Source organism: Narcine bancroftii, chromosome 4 (genome assembly GCF_036971445.1).
Source record: "Narcine bancroftii isolate sNarBan1 chromosome 4, sNarBan1.hap1, whole genome shotgun sequence".
Classification (NCBI taxonomy): Eukaryota; Metazoa; Chordata; class Chondrichthyes; order Torpediniformes; family Narcinidae; genus Narcine; species Narcine bancroftii.
The window spans coordinates 105,116,742-105,134,320 of NC_091472.1; the positions used below are offsets into that span (position 1 = coordinate 105,116,742).

Sequence of the window (17,579 nt, forward strand, 5' to 3'; positions counted from 1 at the left end):
TGTACCTGTGTTACTCATAAATTATAATTCTCATATATCACTGAATGTAATGGCAATAGAGATAAACAAACTAACAAAACTAAAATTACACCTTTAAGTTACAATAACATACGCACAGCAGAAACAAAAACAGCGTGTGGTTGCAGCACGAGCAGACGAAACCCCATGATTCGAAGTGTTATTGTAATTGGGTAATAATGACAGCTTTGACCAGAGTATATTAGCAAGTTCAAAAAGTGAATTAGCATGGTGTTTTAGCCTTGTAGGTCTATTGATACATGTACGATGGGCTTACGAAAAATACTTTTGTTGTTATAACTAACTGCAGGGATTTCTGCTGAAACTCTGCACAAAAATTTCATAGACATCCCCTCTGATGGTGTCATTCGGTGCGATCCGCACCCCCTAGTGATACCAGTGCTTTGGCTATAGAAATTCCTCTGCCTCTCTTTTCTAAGTGGACACCCTTTTATCCTGAAGTTGTGCCCTCTTGTCCTAGGCTCTCCCGCCATGGGAAACAACCTTTCTACAATCTTTCAGGCCCAGAATCATCCTTGTGAACCTCCTCTGAACCCTCTCCAGTCAGCACATCCTTTCTTAAATGGGGACTCCAAAACTGCTCACTAACACTGACTGACAACTGCACCCACGGATGCTGCCTGACCCGTTTATTGAGTCTCTTCAGCATCTCGTTGTCTGCTCGCGTTTCTAGCACCCGCAGTCCTCGCGCTTGCCACTGGTTACTGATTGACAACCCGGTTCAGACGCTCCACGCTGTTCCGGGATGCACTGTGCGCGCTGACGTCATTAGACGTCTGAACGCTGACGGAGTGACGCCGACGCTCGGATGCCCGAGGGAACTCTCGGCTCGGCTCGGCTGCTGCTTTGTTCTCGGGCTCTCGCTGGCCGGGTAGAGCCGGTGACTGGCGGCCTGTCTGAGTTGGTGTCACCAGCCCTCGGGTGCCGCTGAGTCCAGGCTGTCTCCGCAGACCCGCCGCGATCCCATCATAGGAAGCTCCGGCTCTAAGATGTCCAGCCGAGCCGTCTGCCGAGAGGCCAGTCACGCCGGGAGCTGGTACACGGCTTCAGGTAGGACCGGCCAGGGGCGGGCAGCGAAGGCCGCCCAGGGGCATGGCTGAATGACGGGCAGGGACCTGGGAGGTGATTGGGGCTCAGGATAGGGATAGGAGGGATACTGAAGAGACGTGGATGGGGATTGGATGACAGGGTAAGGCCAATGGGTTATGAGTTGGCAGGGTAGGCACAAGGATTATTGAGTGGGCATATAGGTGGTGGAGTTGGCATGTGTGTAGGTAATTGGGTGGTGAGGTTGGCAGACAGGAAGCATATTGAATGGTGAGGTCAGCATATGAATGGGTTATTGGATGGTATGGTCAGTATAGAGGAAGTTTATTTGGTGTGAGGTATGGATTGATTTTTGGGTGACTGGATAGGGTGCAAATGGGTTATTGAGTGGAAGGGGAGATCAAAAGATCAGTTACAGGTGATGGAGTTGGGGGATTGTTGGATAATTTGGTTGACAGTAGGGATAACTGGGCTGACAGAATGCATATGTTTACTTGATGACTGGGTAAATGCATAGATGGGCTAATTGGGTTATAGTGTGGCAGATTAACAGTATAATTGAGTTGCAGGAGCAGGATTATTGGTGGACTCTAGAGGATTGTTTGGGAACCTGGATGTTAATTAGAGTTATAGAATTGAGATATGGATGAGTTGGGTGACAGAACAGGAGCTATCATAGATGACTATGAGATCAACTTTTTTGGGGGTGATGAGTTTAGGATGTGGATTGGTGGTTGGGATGTTGGTTGATAGGGTGGAAGGACTTGATTGGATTATTGAGGTGACATGTTTGTCAATAGGTGTGGTTTTAGATTATAGAAGTTTTAGTGCAGAAAAGGAGACCATTCAGCCATCATGTCTCTGCTTGTTAAAAAAAAAATTGCCCAACCTTATTACCTACTTCCCAGCACAAAATCCATAATCCTCTTCAAGTACACATCCAAAGTACTTTTTGAATGCATTGGTCTCTCAGTCTTCATTTTGACTTTAACCCCTCTACCAATTACTTTTAATCTGCTGAGGGGAAATGGGTCTGGTCTGTTAATTCTGTCCAGGCAGGCTCCTTCTGATTTCAAACATCCACATTGCCTCTTTTATCCTCCACTGTTAGAAGGAAAGCAACACATGCCAATCTATTTTTTTCCACTCTTGGCAACCTCTCCCTTAAATCTCCTCTGCCCCATCTTGAATGTCACCATGTCATGATTTAATGTGATCAGAAGGATACATAGTACCAGACTGTATTCTCAGCAGTTATTGTACATAGTTCTTGCATTATCTGTCTACTTTTACACTCTGTATCAACTAATAAAGAAAAGCACTTTTAACCATGTTGACCCATCTTCCTACCTTTCCTGATCAATGGCCATAGTCTACATTTCCATTTCCTTCCAGTTTTTGTATATTCCCCTGGCTTGTTGCTTCTCCCCCAAATCCATTACTTCTGAGAATTCAATTACATTTGCCACTCTTCTGGCCAATGAAGACAGAACTGTACACCCTATAGTTTATTGCTTTTCTCCTCATTTTCAACCACAGTGCTAATTTTTGTATCAAAAGCAAAAAAAAAGAAATCCTGCTTCAAGACCTCAGTGAGCAAAGGAAGTAGGGATGAAGAATGACAGATATATGAGGAGTGTGACAGATGGACTTCAGCAACAGAAGCAGGTGGTTGGTAGGTGCCAAACAGTCCTCCAATGTGATCATTTGAGACATATTCAAAATCCTTGCCAAAATCCCTGTCTACAACATCAACTACACTGCCCTAGAGACTTGCACTACCTTGTCTAAAAAAAATCAATCTGGTTAATCAGACATGATCTTTTAACAAATTAATTCCAACTGTTCTTACCAATTGTGTATCTTTCAAGGTGAAGCTTTATAGTCTCCCTTGATAATAATAATGAGTTTGTTGTCACATACTTTGTATAACATACATATGCACTAAAATTCTGACTTGCTGCAGCTGAACAGGTGCTTTATTTAAAAAAGTCCACTACTAAAGCCACAAAAAAGACAACTGCTATAGTATACTTAATTGAATTAAAAAGTGACAATAAATACCAAAAAAAACCTACTCAGTTACACTTGTGCAAATAAAGTCACTTAGCAAGATTGCAGACTCTCCTTTTGTGGTGTTGGAGCAATCCCTGATTAGTGTAACAAGAGGAGGGTTCAAGAAACTGATTGCCATTGGAAAGAAACTTCTTGAACAGAGGTGAACTTAAAACTAAAACCTTAAAACTGATTCCAATAATTTGGCCATCATTGGTTGCCTAAATTAACTCATTTGTAATTGCTTGGTTTATCCCTATTCCATATCCATTTTAAAACAGTATTATGCCTTCAGGAATCCCTTCATCAAAAGAACATAAAGAAATGCAAGCAGATGTTCCCAATTTAGCTGCACATGCCTGTTTTGCACTGAATAAAATCATAGCTCATGTTTATCTCTGCACAACACTCTTGCATTAATCGCATATCCAAAAATCTATTGATGCGTTGACTGAATCTTTATAGTACTGTTTGGGTTGACAGTTCTATAGGTTTACCATCTGGTTGGAGATATTTCTTCTCATCTCAATTTTGAAATGTTGATCCTTAATTTGAGAGTCTAACCTTTGTATCTGGGCAAAGGTTCTAACCTTTGTATCAGCCTCTGCTGTTGCTCTTAGAGGGAGGGCTTGAAAAACTTGAGCCAGAGGCTCTGCAATCTCCTCCCTTGTTTCTCTGAACAGCTTAAGATGTACTTTACCTGGAATTTGCGACTTTGCCACCTCAAAGGTGCTGAATTCCTCAAGACTAGCTCTTTTATTAAGCTTATTCTGCCAAGTATTTCATATGTCCTTCTTATTTGGCATCATGCCTTCTATTGTGAAGAGATCTCCAACTTCATTCAGAGATTACCTTTTAAGATGCCAAATGGCCCTTTATTAATTGCTTGCCATTTGTATTTTAGAAAAGATCTGTGGATTTTCTTTTACTTTAATCGTCAGTATTTCATAATTTCTCCCTTTTTAGCTAATGCTTTTAATTTCACTTCTATGCTCACCCAGGGTTTCTACTATTTTAAATTCATTGTGATTTACAAAGTTTTTTTGCCTCGCACACCTTAATATCCGCATGAGGCTCCCCAGTCTTGGGGTGATACACTAATTGTATGGGTGAGCTTTAGAAGAGCAGGGTAGGGGATGGATAGGTTACTGGAATGACAGAATTGAGCTATGGTGAGTTATTGTATTGGTATGGGAGGAGTATAGGTGTGTTACTGGGCAATTACGTTTTGGATATGGTAGTTTATTCAGATGATGAATAACAGGATAGGGGAATTAGAATGGCAATCTGGTAGCATCTATGGGAATTAAGGGTGAATGGATGTGTTGCTGTGATAACAATAGAAATATGGGTGGTTTAAGGTGACAGAGTAGGAAAAAAGCACTTTGTGATCTTGAAGGTCAGTGCCACTGGGCAGTAGTCATTTAGTCTTAATACTCTTGCTCTCTTGGGCACTGGTATAATTCTGGGTGGGTTGAATCCTCTGTGGACAGTGTACTACTGCAATCAATCCTCCTCACCTCAGTCATGGTTATGTAGGGTCCTTGTTCTTCATGGGGAATGGGGCTTTCTTTGTTGTCAAATTGTTTTTCTCAACAAACTGTGTGTAGAAAGCACTCAATCTGTTAGGAAGAGAGGTATAATTGTCGCTAACCTGCAGGGCTGACTTGTAGTCAGTTATGGTTAAATACTCTAGCATATGCGCCTTGTGTCACTGGTATCACATAGGTGTCTGTAGATTCTCTGTGCATACCCCTGCTTTTCCTTCCTCATCTATCTGTGAACTGGTTTGACTCCTTCCACCTATGGTCTGCATGCAGGGATTAGCAGAATGGATATGTGGCCTGAGTATCCAGATAAGGGTAGCCTTGTTTTCTCCATAGGCATTTGTGCAGACCAGATCTCAGCTAGATAGTCTCTCCTCTGGTTGCAAAGTTGACTTGTTGGAACTTTGGCAGAACTATTTTGAAGTTGATGCGATTCAAGTCACCAGGAACAATCATACAACCATCAGGGTGAGTTGTCTGGGCTTCATAGATGGCTCTGCAAAGCTCTTTCAAATGCTTCTCCTGTATTTGCAGAACGAGGAACAAAATAATTTTCTGATAAAAGTGGCTGTGAATTCCCTGGGTGAGCAAAAGGGCCTGGACTTCGCCAATTAAAAATCATATCGCCTTTACTTCTGAGACATTTGTACTCCAGTCATTTTTGATGTAGATCCACAAACTCCCTTTCCTAATCTTACCAGAAGCTGCAGCATTTTGGTCTGCTCAAAAAGAGATAAGACCTTCTAGCTGGCTGGCTGAATCCTGTAAGGTAAAACATCATGAGATGGGAATGTGTAAGGAGTTACCCTGTGCAGGGCTGTAACAAGAAGGGGAGGTGTCCTTGTACTCCTGTTAGGTAAAACATCATGAGATGGGAATGTGTAAGGAGTTACCCTGTGCAGGGCTGTAACAAGATGTGAATGCATCCTTGTACTTACAAGATAAGAGAGACATTGATGGATTGAGAGGCAGGAAGCTAGCAGGGAAAGGATAGCAACAGTTTTAGTCATTGGACAAGTAATGATATGATGATGTTCTAAGCACGTATCCAAGGGTATAAAAAATCATCATTTTGCTGATAACGGCAGAATGCATTCTCCGACTAACATCGTTAGTTGCAAGTGTTACAATCCGGCAATAAAGAACAAAGAACCCTGATTTCGACTCAGTCTGGTGTTTGTCTCACTCATTCATGAACAAAGCAGACCTAACAATCCGGAGTGGAGTTCTGGAGCCATGATTCTGTAATTATCAAGGTGCAGCAATCTCTCATTTCCTTCTGGTTCAGATGCAGCCATGGGTAATCCAATTTATTTTCAAGAGATCCTATATTTCCAAGTAAAATTGTCAGGAGGGTGGGTCCGGATGGATTTGTTTTGAGTCTGACACAAATGCCGGACGCTTCCTGCACTTCTTCCTTGCACACTGTTTCTGATCACCTCGTCCCTAAGTTTCTGTAGTTGGTTACTGTTTGGTGTTTGGGCTTGCTGCCTTCGTTAAGTCCTATTTGCGCAGTACTTTCATGATCTGGTCCTTTATCTTGGTAGACCTGTCAATTTTAGTGTTCTTTGCATTTTGCAATGTTTTCTGATCATAGGTTGGAAACCACGTACATAAATACAGTATTTGGATTGAGAGGGAAGATTAGGGACAGTCAACTTAGCTTTGTCCATGATAGGTCATGTTGAACAAATCTTAGAGTCTTTTGAGGAGGTTATCAGAAAAGTTGACAAAGAAATGGCAGTGGATATTGCCTGAATGGCCTTTGACAAGGTCTTCCATGGGAGGTTGGTCAAAATTGTTCAGGCATTCGGTAGTCAGGCTGAGGTAGTAAATTGGATTAAACATTGGCTTTATGGGAGGAAACAAGGTGGTAGATGATTGCCTCTACAAGGATCGGAGCCGGTCCGTTGTTTGTCATCTGTATGAAAAATCTGGATGATAATGTGGTAAACTGAGTCAGCAAATTTGCAGATGATATGAAGTTTGAAGGTGCTGTGAACAGTAAGGAAGGATTTCAAAGCTTGCAGTGGGATCTGGACCAGCTGGAACAATGGGCTGCAAAATGGCAGATGGAATTTGATGCAGGCAAATGTGAGGTGTTGCACTTTAGGAAAATACACCAGGGTAGAACTTGAGGATGACGTGCATGCTTCCTTCAGGAGAGTGAATCCGAGGAAAGGATCCGGTCTAGTCGGAGTACCCAGCCGAGTATTAAGACTCTGTGCTGACAAAACTTACCAATGTATTCACAGATGTCCTCATCATCTCACTCTGGCAGGGCGTGGTACCCACCTGTTTCAACAAGTATCAATCATACTGGTGCCCACGAAGAGTGTTGTAATCTGCCTAAATGACTATAGACCAGTGGCACTCACATCAACAGTGATGAAATGTTTTGAAAGGCTGGTGTTGAAGCATATCAGCTCCTCTACCTATCATAGCAACAGGTCAATGGAGGATACCATCTCACTGGCTCTACACAAAACTCTGGAACACCTGGACAGCAAAAGATGCATACATCAGGATGCTCTTTATCGACTACAGTTTGGTATTTAACACCATCATCCTCTCAAAACTGATCAGAAAACTACAAGATCAGGATCTCAACACCCCACTGTGTAATTGGATCATGGATTTGCTCGTCTGCACACCACAAACAGTGAGGATTGCTCAGAACATCTCCTCCACGATCCCCATCAGTACTGGTGCATCATGGGGCTGTATTTTTACACCCCTTTTCTACTCACTTTCCATCTATGACTGTGTGGGTCGGTATGACAGTAACACCATCTACAAATTTGTCAATGATGCAACAGTGGTGGGTTGTATAAAGAAAGGTGATGAGTCAGCATACAGGAGGTAGAGTGGAAAACTTGGCTGAATGGTGCACCAACAATAACTTCAAACTCATTATCTCCAAAAACAAGGAGATGATTGTTGACTTCAGGAAGGGAAAACCAGAGGTGTATGATCCAGTGATCATTGGGGGATCAGAGGTGGAAAGGATGAGCAAATTTAAGTTCTTAGGAGTCATTATCTTGCAGGATCTTTCCTGGAGTCAACACACCAATTTACTTCCTCAAGAGTTTGCAGAGGTTTGGTATGACATCGAAACTGTGCAAATTTCTACAGATGCGTGGTGGAAAGTGTGCTGACTGGCTATATCACGATCTGGTATGGAGACACCATTACCCCTGAGCCTAAAGCACTTCAAAAGATAGTGGACACAATCCAGGACATCACAGACAAATCCCTTCTTATCATCGAGAACATCTACGGAAAATGCTGCTATCAGAGAGCAGCAGCAGTCATCAAGGATCTACACCATCCAGCACATGATCTGTTCTTGCTGGTGCCATCAGGAAAGAGGCATTGATGCCACTAGACTTGCACCAGCAGGTTCAGGAACAGCTGCTACCCCTCCACCATCAGAATCCTCAACACAAACTCAATCAGAGACTCATTTAAGGACTGACTTTGCACTTTCTTGTTTGTTTTTTTTTCTCTTCTCTGTATTGCACAGTAGGTTGTTTACATTTGTTTACCTGTGGACATTTGTGCACAGTATATTTTTTGCATTACCAATAAGTGGTAATTTTGCCTGGCCCGCAGGAAAAAGCATCTAAGGTTGTATGTGATGCCATGTATGTTCTTTGACAATAAATATGAAATGGTAAGGCACTTTGGAGTGTGGTAGAACAGAGAGATCTTGGAATGCAAGTACACAATTCCCTGAAAGTGTCATCACAGGTAGATTGGATTGTAAAGAGAGCTTTAGACACTCTGGCCATCAAAAATTAATGACAAGAGTTGGAATGTTATGGTGAAGTTGTTTTAAACATTGATGAGACAAATTTGGAGTATTATGTACAGTTTTACAGAAAGATATCAATGAGATTGGAAAAATTGCAGAGAAAATTTATAAGAATTTTGAAGAGCTGAGTTATAGGGAAATGGTAATAGGAGTATTAGAGCCTGCACCACCAGGCTGAGGAACAGCTTCTTCCCAGGGGCAGTGAGAATGCTGAATGACCAAAGGAACTGCTCACACTAATCATTCGAGACTCTCATTCATGAAACAAAATCTATTTATTTATGTGTATAGATAAAATACTAGTCCTGCACATGTATTGTTTGTCTGTATGTGTGTTATGTTTGGTCGTGTGTCCGCATGTTTTGCACTGAGGGCCAGAGAACACTGTTTTGTCAGGTTGTACTTGTACAATCAGATGGCAATAAACTTGACTTCAATAGGTTTGAACTTTATTCCCTGGAGCATCAGAGAATGAGAGGAGATTTGATTAAGGTATACAAAACTATGAGGGGAAAAGCTAGAGTAAATGCAAGCATGGTTTTCCCAGAGGTTAGGATAGACAAGAACCATAGGACATGGGATCAAGGTGAAAGGTTAACTGTTTAAGTGGACATGTTCAAGTATTTATTTTGGGCTATGGATAGATTACTTGTGTTTATGTTGTCGAGAGGAGACAGTATGGGTGTACATTATTGTACAAATGGTGTGTTTTGTGTTTATTTGCCAGGGTTGTTAGTTGTTATGAGTTACTCCAAAGATTTGGGTTGATTAATTAATGATGTCACAAGAAGATTATGAATAAAATACTTAAGTAAGATAATAGGTTATGGTTGCATTTACTGAGATTTAACAAGGAGAACATAAAGTCAGATGTGTCAGTATTTGAGTAGAGTAAAGGAAATTACACTGTCATGAGAGAGGAACTGGCCAAAGTAGATTGGAAGGGGGTACTAGGAGGGAAGGCGGCAGTGCAGCAATGCATGGAATTTCTGCAAGTAATGGGGAAGATGAAAGATAAATACAAACTAAAGCAGAGGAAATATTTGAATGGAAAAATGTCACAACTGTGCCTGACTATGGAAGTCAAAGGCAGCTTGAAAACAAAAGGGAGGACACTCAAGGCAGCAAAAATTAGTGTGAAGATAGAGGATTGGGAAGTTTTTAAAAACTTATAGAAGGTAACTAAAAAACTCATAAGGAGGGTAAAGATGAAGTTTGAAACTAAGTTAGCAAATAATATCAAAGAGAATTCAAAAAGCTTCTTCAAATGTTAAAAGAATAAAAGAGAGGTGAGTGTAGATATTGGAACACTAGAAAATAATGCCAGAGAAACAATAATGGAATTCAAAGAGATAGGAACTAAATGAGTATTTTGCATCAGTCTTCACTGTGGAAGGGACCAGCATTGTGCCAGATGTCGAAGTGAGTGCAGTGACTATTTCAAAAGAGAAGGTGCTCGGAAAGCTGAATAGTCTAAGGATGGATAAATCTCCCAAAACAGATGGATTGTGCTCTCGGGTCTGAAAAGAAGTCATGGTAGAGATTATGGAGTCATTGGTAATGATCTTTCAGGAATTAATAGATTTTGGCATGGTTCTGGAGGACTAAAAATAAATCCCAAATTACACTACTATTTAAGAAGGGAAGAAGGCAGTTGAAAGGAAATTATAGGCCGGTTTGCCTGACATCAGTGCTTGGGAAGATGTTAGAGTTGATTGTCAAGGATGAGGTTGTGGAGTACTTAAGAGGGGGAGAGAGAGAGACTCCAGTGATCCTCTCTGCCACTCTTATGGTCCTGTGAATTGACCTCCAATTCATTTCTCTGCACACTGATGCAGTTGATCAGGACGTACTTGAGAGAACTCCTGCAGAAAGTTGACATATTGGTGGCTTACCTGCTTCAAATTTCTCAGCGAGTGCCATCTCCTGACAAGCGAAGAGATGTAGATGATGATAGGACTCTAGTTAAGTGAACTCACCACACTGATGCAGTTGATCAGGCTGTATTTGATAGAAGGTTGATAGTATGGTGGCCAGTAGCCTTACTTGCTTTCGTCTTCTCAGGAAGTGCAATATACTTACAAATGAGGAAATATTGTGTGTCATTGATAGGCCACTAGTTTAGTGAACTCCAAGGAACTTGGTGTTCTCCATTCTCTCCACTACAGAGTTGTTGATGTGTAGTGGAGGATGGTCTTTCCTGTTCCTCATGAAGTCCACAATCACCTCCATCGTCTTGTCCATGTTGAGACTCAGGTAGTTACTCTTGCACCATATCATGAGAATTTCCACCTCTTTCACGGTTAGCACAGCAGTTAGCTGTTGCAGCACCAGCTATCAGGGCCAGGGTTCGAATCTCTCTGTAAGGAGTTTGTACGTTTTCCCCATGTCTGCGTGGGTTTTCCCTGGGGGCTCCGGTTTCCTCCCACTGTTCAAATTGTACCAGGGTTGTAGGACAGGAGTGGGCTGAGCACACAGCACCTGAGGCGAGCCTGTGCTCAGCGTGATGGTGCTCAACTTCTGCTATCGACCCAGACAGACTATGGTCTTTCTATTAGGAAGTCCAGGATCCAGTTGCAGAGATTCGGAAAATTGACAGAGAAGTGACAAATGATGCACACTGATGCAGTTGATCAGGACGTACTTGATACATCCCCAACTTGCGACCTGTGCGACTTGTGTCTATCTTCAACACATGACAGAATTTAAAAAAAAAGAAAAAATTTAAAAATTTTTGTTGTATTTGTCAAACTATAAAGGGATACAGGGCATGTAAGAGCCAAAATGTGCGTACTTGTTAATTGGTGTCCCGGGGTCCTTAGGCTGGGCCATCTTGATTCCTATGACTGTGCGCGAGTCTTTGGTTGGCACATTTGCGGTGAGTTCGCATATTGGCGTTCAGTTGATGCATGCATGAGAGTTAAGGGCAAGAATTCAATATCGTCAGGGCACTTAACTTGCACATGTAATACCCACCGCGCATGCGCCAACCGAAGACTCATGCATACGGACAGGAATCAAGATGCCTATGGTCCCCAGGATGTTGACTCACAAAACAAATTTGGACCAGAATGTGGAAAGATTCGCCAAGGTTGATTGACAAATTCAGGCTTTAAGTTGTTATCATCAAATTTACAATGAAAAAATTATTTGATTAAAAAGTTTGCTATAAGACTTCGGTACTCCACGCATGTGGGCAAAATTCTGATTTTTGTCCATTTTGAGATACGACCGATCCTTTGGCCCCAATTATGGTCATAAGGCAGGGAGTACCTGTATATAATGTCGGGAAGTGTACAGTTACGCACTTTGGTAGAAAAAATAAACAGACAGACTACTTCTTAAATGGAGAGAAAAATTGAAAACACCCAGATGCAAAGGATGCTGGGAGTCCTCGTGCAGGATTACCGTAAAGTAAACTTGCATGTTGAGAGAGTGCTAAAGAAGGCAAGAATGAATGCAATTCTTGCATTCATTTTGAAAGGAATAGAATACAAGAGCAGGGATGTTAAGGCTTTATAAGACACTGGTGAGACCTCACTTTGAGTATTGTGAGCAGTTTTTGGCTCCTCATTTAAGAAAAGATGTGCTGAAATTCAAGAGGGTTCAAAGGAGGTTCACTTGGATGATTCTGGGAATGAAACCGTTATATGAAGAGTGGTGACAGCTCATGTCCTTAATTTGATGGAATTTAGGAAAATGAGGGGGTATTTAATTGAAGGATTTCAAATGTTGAAAGGGGTGAACAGAGTTGACGTAGTCAAGTGGTTTCCCATGGTGGGAGAGTCGAGGACAAGAGGGCACAGCTATGATGAGTATTTTCTGGGTTGTAACCATTTGAATCAGAGTTCAGGGGATTGGGGGAATAACTAGGATTGTGATGACTTGGTGCCTGGAAAGTGGTTGCTTCTCAGATTTGAAAGAATTAAATACAATTTAAACCTTTGCAGAATCATTGTCAAGAGGGAAATAAAATGTAAAATACTCTTTGCTGGGGCATTCATCGTGATGCTTTTGCTCTATTTTCAAAACCAGAGTGGCGTGTGGCTTTACTTCCAAAACATGTCTCCAAAATTATGTGTTAATTTTAAGCTTTTCATTTCCATTTTTACTGAAGTTTCTGATGTTCTTTTGTTCGGGTCCAGGTGAGGCTGCAGAAGAGCAGTAAATGCCATTTTGGCAACTTGTGATAAGTAAAGCCATATGTTATACTGTGAGATGTGCAATATATAGGATAGCATGGTGAGTGTTGCGGTTAGCACAATACTATTACAGTTCCAGCGGCCTGGGTTCGAACCTGGCACTTTTTGTAGGGAGTTTATACGTTCTCTCCATGATGTGTGTGGATTTTCTCAGAGTGCTCCTATTTCCTTCCACCCTCCAAAAAATGTACAGGGTTTGTAGGTTAATTGGTGTATTTGGGCGGCATGTGAGTTGTGGGCCATGCTGTATGACTAAATTAAAAAGAATGCATGTGAGCTAGGTGTGTTCAGGCAATTGGCATGGCAGTATGTGTAGAATACAAACTAAAAGGTGATTCTTATTGTTGGGGGGGGTGGGGTGGATGGGAGTCAAAGGAAACTGGGAGTAAATTATTTTTAAATCTATCTTAAAATGCCTGAGTCGTTTGCATGCTTTCTTTTCTTTATTGTAGCTCTGCTGAGTGATTCCTTTCTTTGCCTCTTTGTAATTGTAAGAGCTTGTTGGAGGGATAGCAGAGGATTTAAGCTCTTGTGATACTTTGTTACGGTTATGTGGATTTTTACCAGGTTGTCTTGTGTTGTTGCTGCAATTAACTGTCCAACTACCTCAACACCAGGATATTGGCAGGTGTTTTTAGGTTTACAGTTGGTCACTTCTGCCAACCAGCTGCTCTATTTCATTGCTACTCGCTGTTATTTAAAACAGGAGATTGTTGTTTTTTCTAATTACAGGAAAGCCCCACCTCAAACTAGTTTCCACTGTTTCCATCTCTCCTTCACCTACTTCTGTACTTTTCTCTCTTACCCACCGCCTTTCACAGTGGTCTCTCTCTGTCTAATACCATATCACTCTTGACTCCTCCTCAGCTTCCTTCACAAACAAAATATCACCCCCTTTTTACTTTCGTCTTGATAAAGTGTCCCGACCCAAGACGTTGACTGACCATTTCTACACACAGATTCTGCCTAACCTGCTGAGTTTGTCCAGCAGCTCATTGCTCAAGATTCCAAAATACAACTCTTCTGAGTCCTGCATTTAGCATCAAGGGCCTATGCTTTTGTCTTTTCATCCTTTTTGAATTTAATGGGCCAGGAATTTTTTCAAAAGTCTCTTCTCAGTGTTGCATCAATTAGCAAATTAATATTGAATCAAAATGTACCCAGATTTCAAATTTCAGATTTATTGCCAGAGTACAACCTGACATGACATACAACATTGGATTTCAAACTGGCCCCCCTAAACTCGCATTCCACTTTTAAGTAATCCCTATTCCATCAGTGCTCTGTGATTAGTAAGGGATTGCTTAAGGTGGTATGTGAATGGGAAGGGAAAGCTGAGAACCACTGCTCGAGACTTAATTGTTACTGAAATATTTAACTTGAGAAAAATTGTCATTGGCCCATTTCCTTTGGAGTTATGAAACTGTGAACATAATGTTAGGTACGATTAAAACAGAGGTTTTCAAACCTTTTTCTTTCCACTCACATACCAACTTAAGCAATTCCTTAATAATCATGGAGTACCTATGGCATAGGAATTGCTTAAGATGGAATGTGAGGTGAGGGGGCAGTTTGACAACCACTGACCTGTAATAAAGAGGTTCTTCTTTGCTGCAGGCAAAGCAGAATTACCACTTATTGGTAGTGCTAAAGAAACTGTACACAGCATATGCATGTAAAGAAATAAAGAACTGAACAGATTACAAATGTAAACAAACTGCAATATAGAGAATAAAAAAATAAATAAAGTGCACAATTAAGAGTCCTTAAATGAGTCCCTGAGGAGTCTGTTCCTGAACCTGGTGGTGCAAGTCTTGTGCCACCTCTACCTCTTTCCTGATGGCAGCAGCAAGAACGTTCTGGGTAGGGTGGATCCTTGATGGTTGGTGCTGCTCTCTAACGATAGTGTTCCCTGTAGATGTTCTCAATAGTGGGGAGGGTTTTGTGTGTGAAGTCCTGGGCTGTGTCCACCACATTTTGGAGGGCTTTATGCTCAGGGTTATTGGTGTCCCCATACCAGATCGTGATGCAGCCAGTCAGCATACTTTCTAACACACATTTGTAGAAATTGGCAGGAGTTTTGGCGTCAAACCGAACTTCTGCAAACTCCTGAGGAAGTAGAGGTGCTGACATGCTTTCTTTACGATGCCATTAGTGTGTTGAGTCCTGGAAAGATCCTCCAAGATAGTGACTCCCAAGAACTCAAATTTGCTCACCCCTTCCACCTCTGATCCCGCAATCATCACTGGATTGTACATCTTTGGCTTTCCCTTCCTGAAGTCAACAATCAGCTCCTTAGTTTTGGTGACATTGAGTGCAAGGTTGTTGTTGGTGCACTATTCAGCTAAGTTTTCAATCTCACTCCTTTATTCTGACTCTCACCTTTCTACAGACAACCCACTACCGTGGTATCTTTGGCAAATTTATAGGTGGTATTATTGTTGTACCAAGCCACATAGTCATAGGTATATAAGCGAGTAGAGCAGAGGGCTCAAAACGCACCCCTGAGGTTCTCCAGTACTGTTGGAGATTGTAGACCAGATGTTCTTACCAATCCTCACTGATTGTGGTCTGGAAATGAGGAAATCCATGATCCAATTATACAGTGGGGTGTTGAGTACCTGATCTTGTAGTTAGCTGATCAGTTTTGTGGCAATGATGATGTTAAATGCCAAACTGTAGTCGATAAGGGCATTCAAATGAATGCACCTTTACTGTCCAGGTGCTCCAGAGCTTTGTGTAGAGTCAGTGAGATGGGATCCTCTGTAGACCTGTTGCTATGAAAGGCAGATTGGAATGGATCGTGTCACCGCTTAGTCAGGAGCTGATATCCTTCAACACCCGCCTTTCAGAACACTTCATCACTGTTGATGTAAATGCTGCTGGTTGATACTCATTGAGTCAGGTTCCTGCACTTTTCTTGGGCTCCTATATGAAACTGGTATTTGCTATTGGTAATTTGAGATCAGGTTTTACTTGAGACTTCTGGTAAACTTGCGAGGTTATTCAAAACAAGATACATGCCATTTGGGACTGAGATGAACAGAAATATATTCATTCATATAGTGTTGAATCTTTGGAGCTCTGCCTCACTCTGAATCTTGAGTTCAAGATAGTGGTATTGCTGCAGCTACTGTAATGCAGCCCTGTCATTGGTGTGGACCTGGGAAGAGTAGGAAGTGGGGCTCAGTCTTCCAGTGCATCTCCACGGGTTTTACTGCCTGGCTGTCCCACCTAATGGCCCGATGCAGGTTTAAATTGCCCATAAAATGGGGCCAGTGGTGGCTTTTAGAATTAAGATTCTCAGAGGTCTATGTCCAAGATTTAAGTGTCCATGTTTGGTAGGCCACACCTTGACAATTGCCCCTACCTCCTCCTACCAAGGGAGAGAAGCCTGGGAGAGGACCACACAGAGGAGGGAACCACAGTAGCAGACCAGACTCCAGTGAGAGGCTCAGTGCCTGAAGGCCTCTCTCCAGTCTGTGGGCATCTGGAGTCTGGCCTCTGGGGGCCATGTTCTGAGAGGGTGCTGATGGTGAGCAGGGCTCCTGAAGGGCCTTGGGCACTGACAGATTCTTAATAGTTTCAGAGGTTTGGAACCAGGGGTGGAAGAGGATTACTTGGGTGCCTGGAGTTCTTGTTGTCTGCTGGACCAGACAGGAGAGCCTGTGTGGTCACAGAGGAGGTGGTGGGATTCATGGACACTGACTTGAAGGGACTCTCTTTTGCTTCTCCTTACCTTCTTGGTGGGGGTGCTGGACTAGTGGTGTCTCTCTGTGTGCCTTTATGGGCAAATGAAAGTGAACAAATTTTATTGTGTAATGTACATAATAATAACAGAATTTTGAATCTTAAATATACGGAATATGGTAAGCAACAAAAAGAAAAATCTTGCTGGTACTTAATTGAAATTGAGGAGATTAATCCTGAGCACTGTTTCAAATTCAAGACTAATAAACACCTGAGATTTCTGAGCCCTCACCCACTCCTCCCCCTCAACCCAAGACACTCCTTCCAAATAAGCTATTCTGCCTTGATAATGAAAGAATTTGATTTGAACATTAGCACAGGTGCTGATCTAATTTAATCTAATCTAAAAGAATTGAAGAACCGAATGACATCCTCTGACAAGCGATGGCTTAAAGGAACAAGATGCAAACCTCTCTTGGAGATGTTTAAGATTTAGTCAACCATTCATAGCTGGAATGATGCTTGGGGTAGAAGGAAAAACCTTTTATCCACAGGAAATGCCTACAGGTGAAGAACTTTTGATTTTGATGTGTGGAATGAGCTGAATGGGCTGAACACTTCATAAACTGTGATTTTCTTTTTTGAGATATGCCAGTTTTTCTTAGATTTTCCATTGATATAGATCAATGGATCAACTTTTCCCAGAGATTAGTGAATCTGTGCAATTTCCTGCTCAAGCAAGGACTAGAGGCTACATCATTAAATATTATTTAAACAGATAGATTTTTGCACAGCAGGGAAATTGAAGGCTATGGAGAAAAGGAGGATAAGTGGAGCTGGCAGCTTGTTCCAAATTCCAACTCTCTGTGTGAAGAAGTTCCCTCTCACATTTCCCCTAAACTTTTCCCCTTTCATGTCCTGTGGTTTGTATTTCACCTACCCTCAGTAGAAGAATCTTATCAACATTTACTCTGTCTATCCCCTCATAATTTTAAATACCTCGATCAAATTTCCCCTCATTCTTCTATGCTCCTGTTTAACCTTTCCCTTTAACTAAGTTCTTGGGCAACATCCTAGAAAATATTTTCTGTACTCTTTCTGTCTTATTGATATCCTTTCTGTAGCTAGGTGTCCAAAACTGCACACAATACTCCAAATTTTGCCTCACCAATATTTTACTAT

General features: G+C 41.8%; 1 protein-coding gene across 5 annotated transcripts in view; it reads left to right on the top strand.

The window, feature by feature from the left end:
* Positions 1 to 820: 820 nt before the first annotated feature.
* Positions 821 to 17,579, top strand: part of memo1 (mediator of cell motility 1) — an 89,902-nt gene continuing 73,143 nt past the window's right edge. For 2 of the 5 annotated variants that reach the window (XM_069932337.1, XM_069932340.1), the window contains exons 1-2: positions 1,002 to 1,089; positions 2,626 to 2,761. In XM_069932337.1, coding sequence (XP_069788438.1) covers positions 2,698 to 2,761 — 64 coding nt within the window. In that variant the 5' untranslated portion in view covers positions 1,002 to 1,089; positions 2,626 to 2,697. Of the gene's footprint in view, positions 1,090 to 2,625; positions 2,762 to 17,579 lie in introns of all 5 variants that reach the window. The other 3 variants (XM_069932338.1, XM_069932339.1, XM_069932341.1) reach the window with 3 other exon arrangements.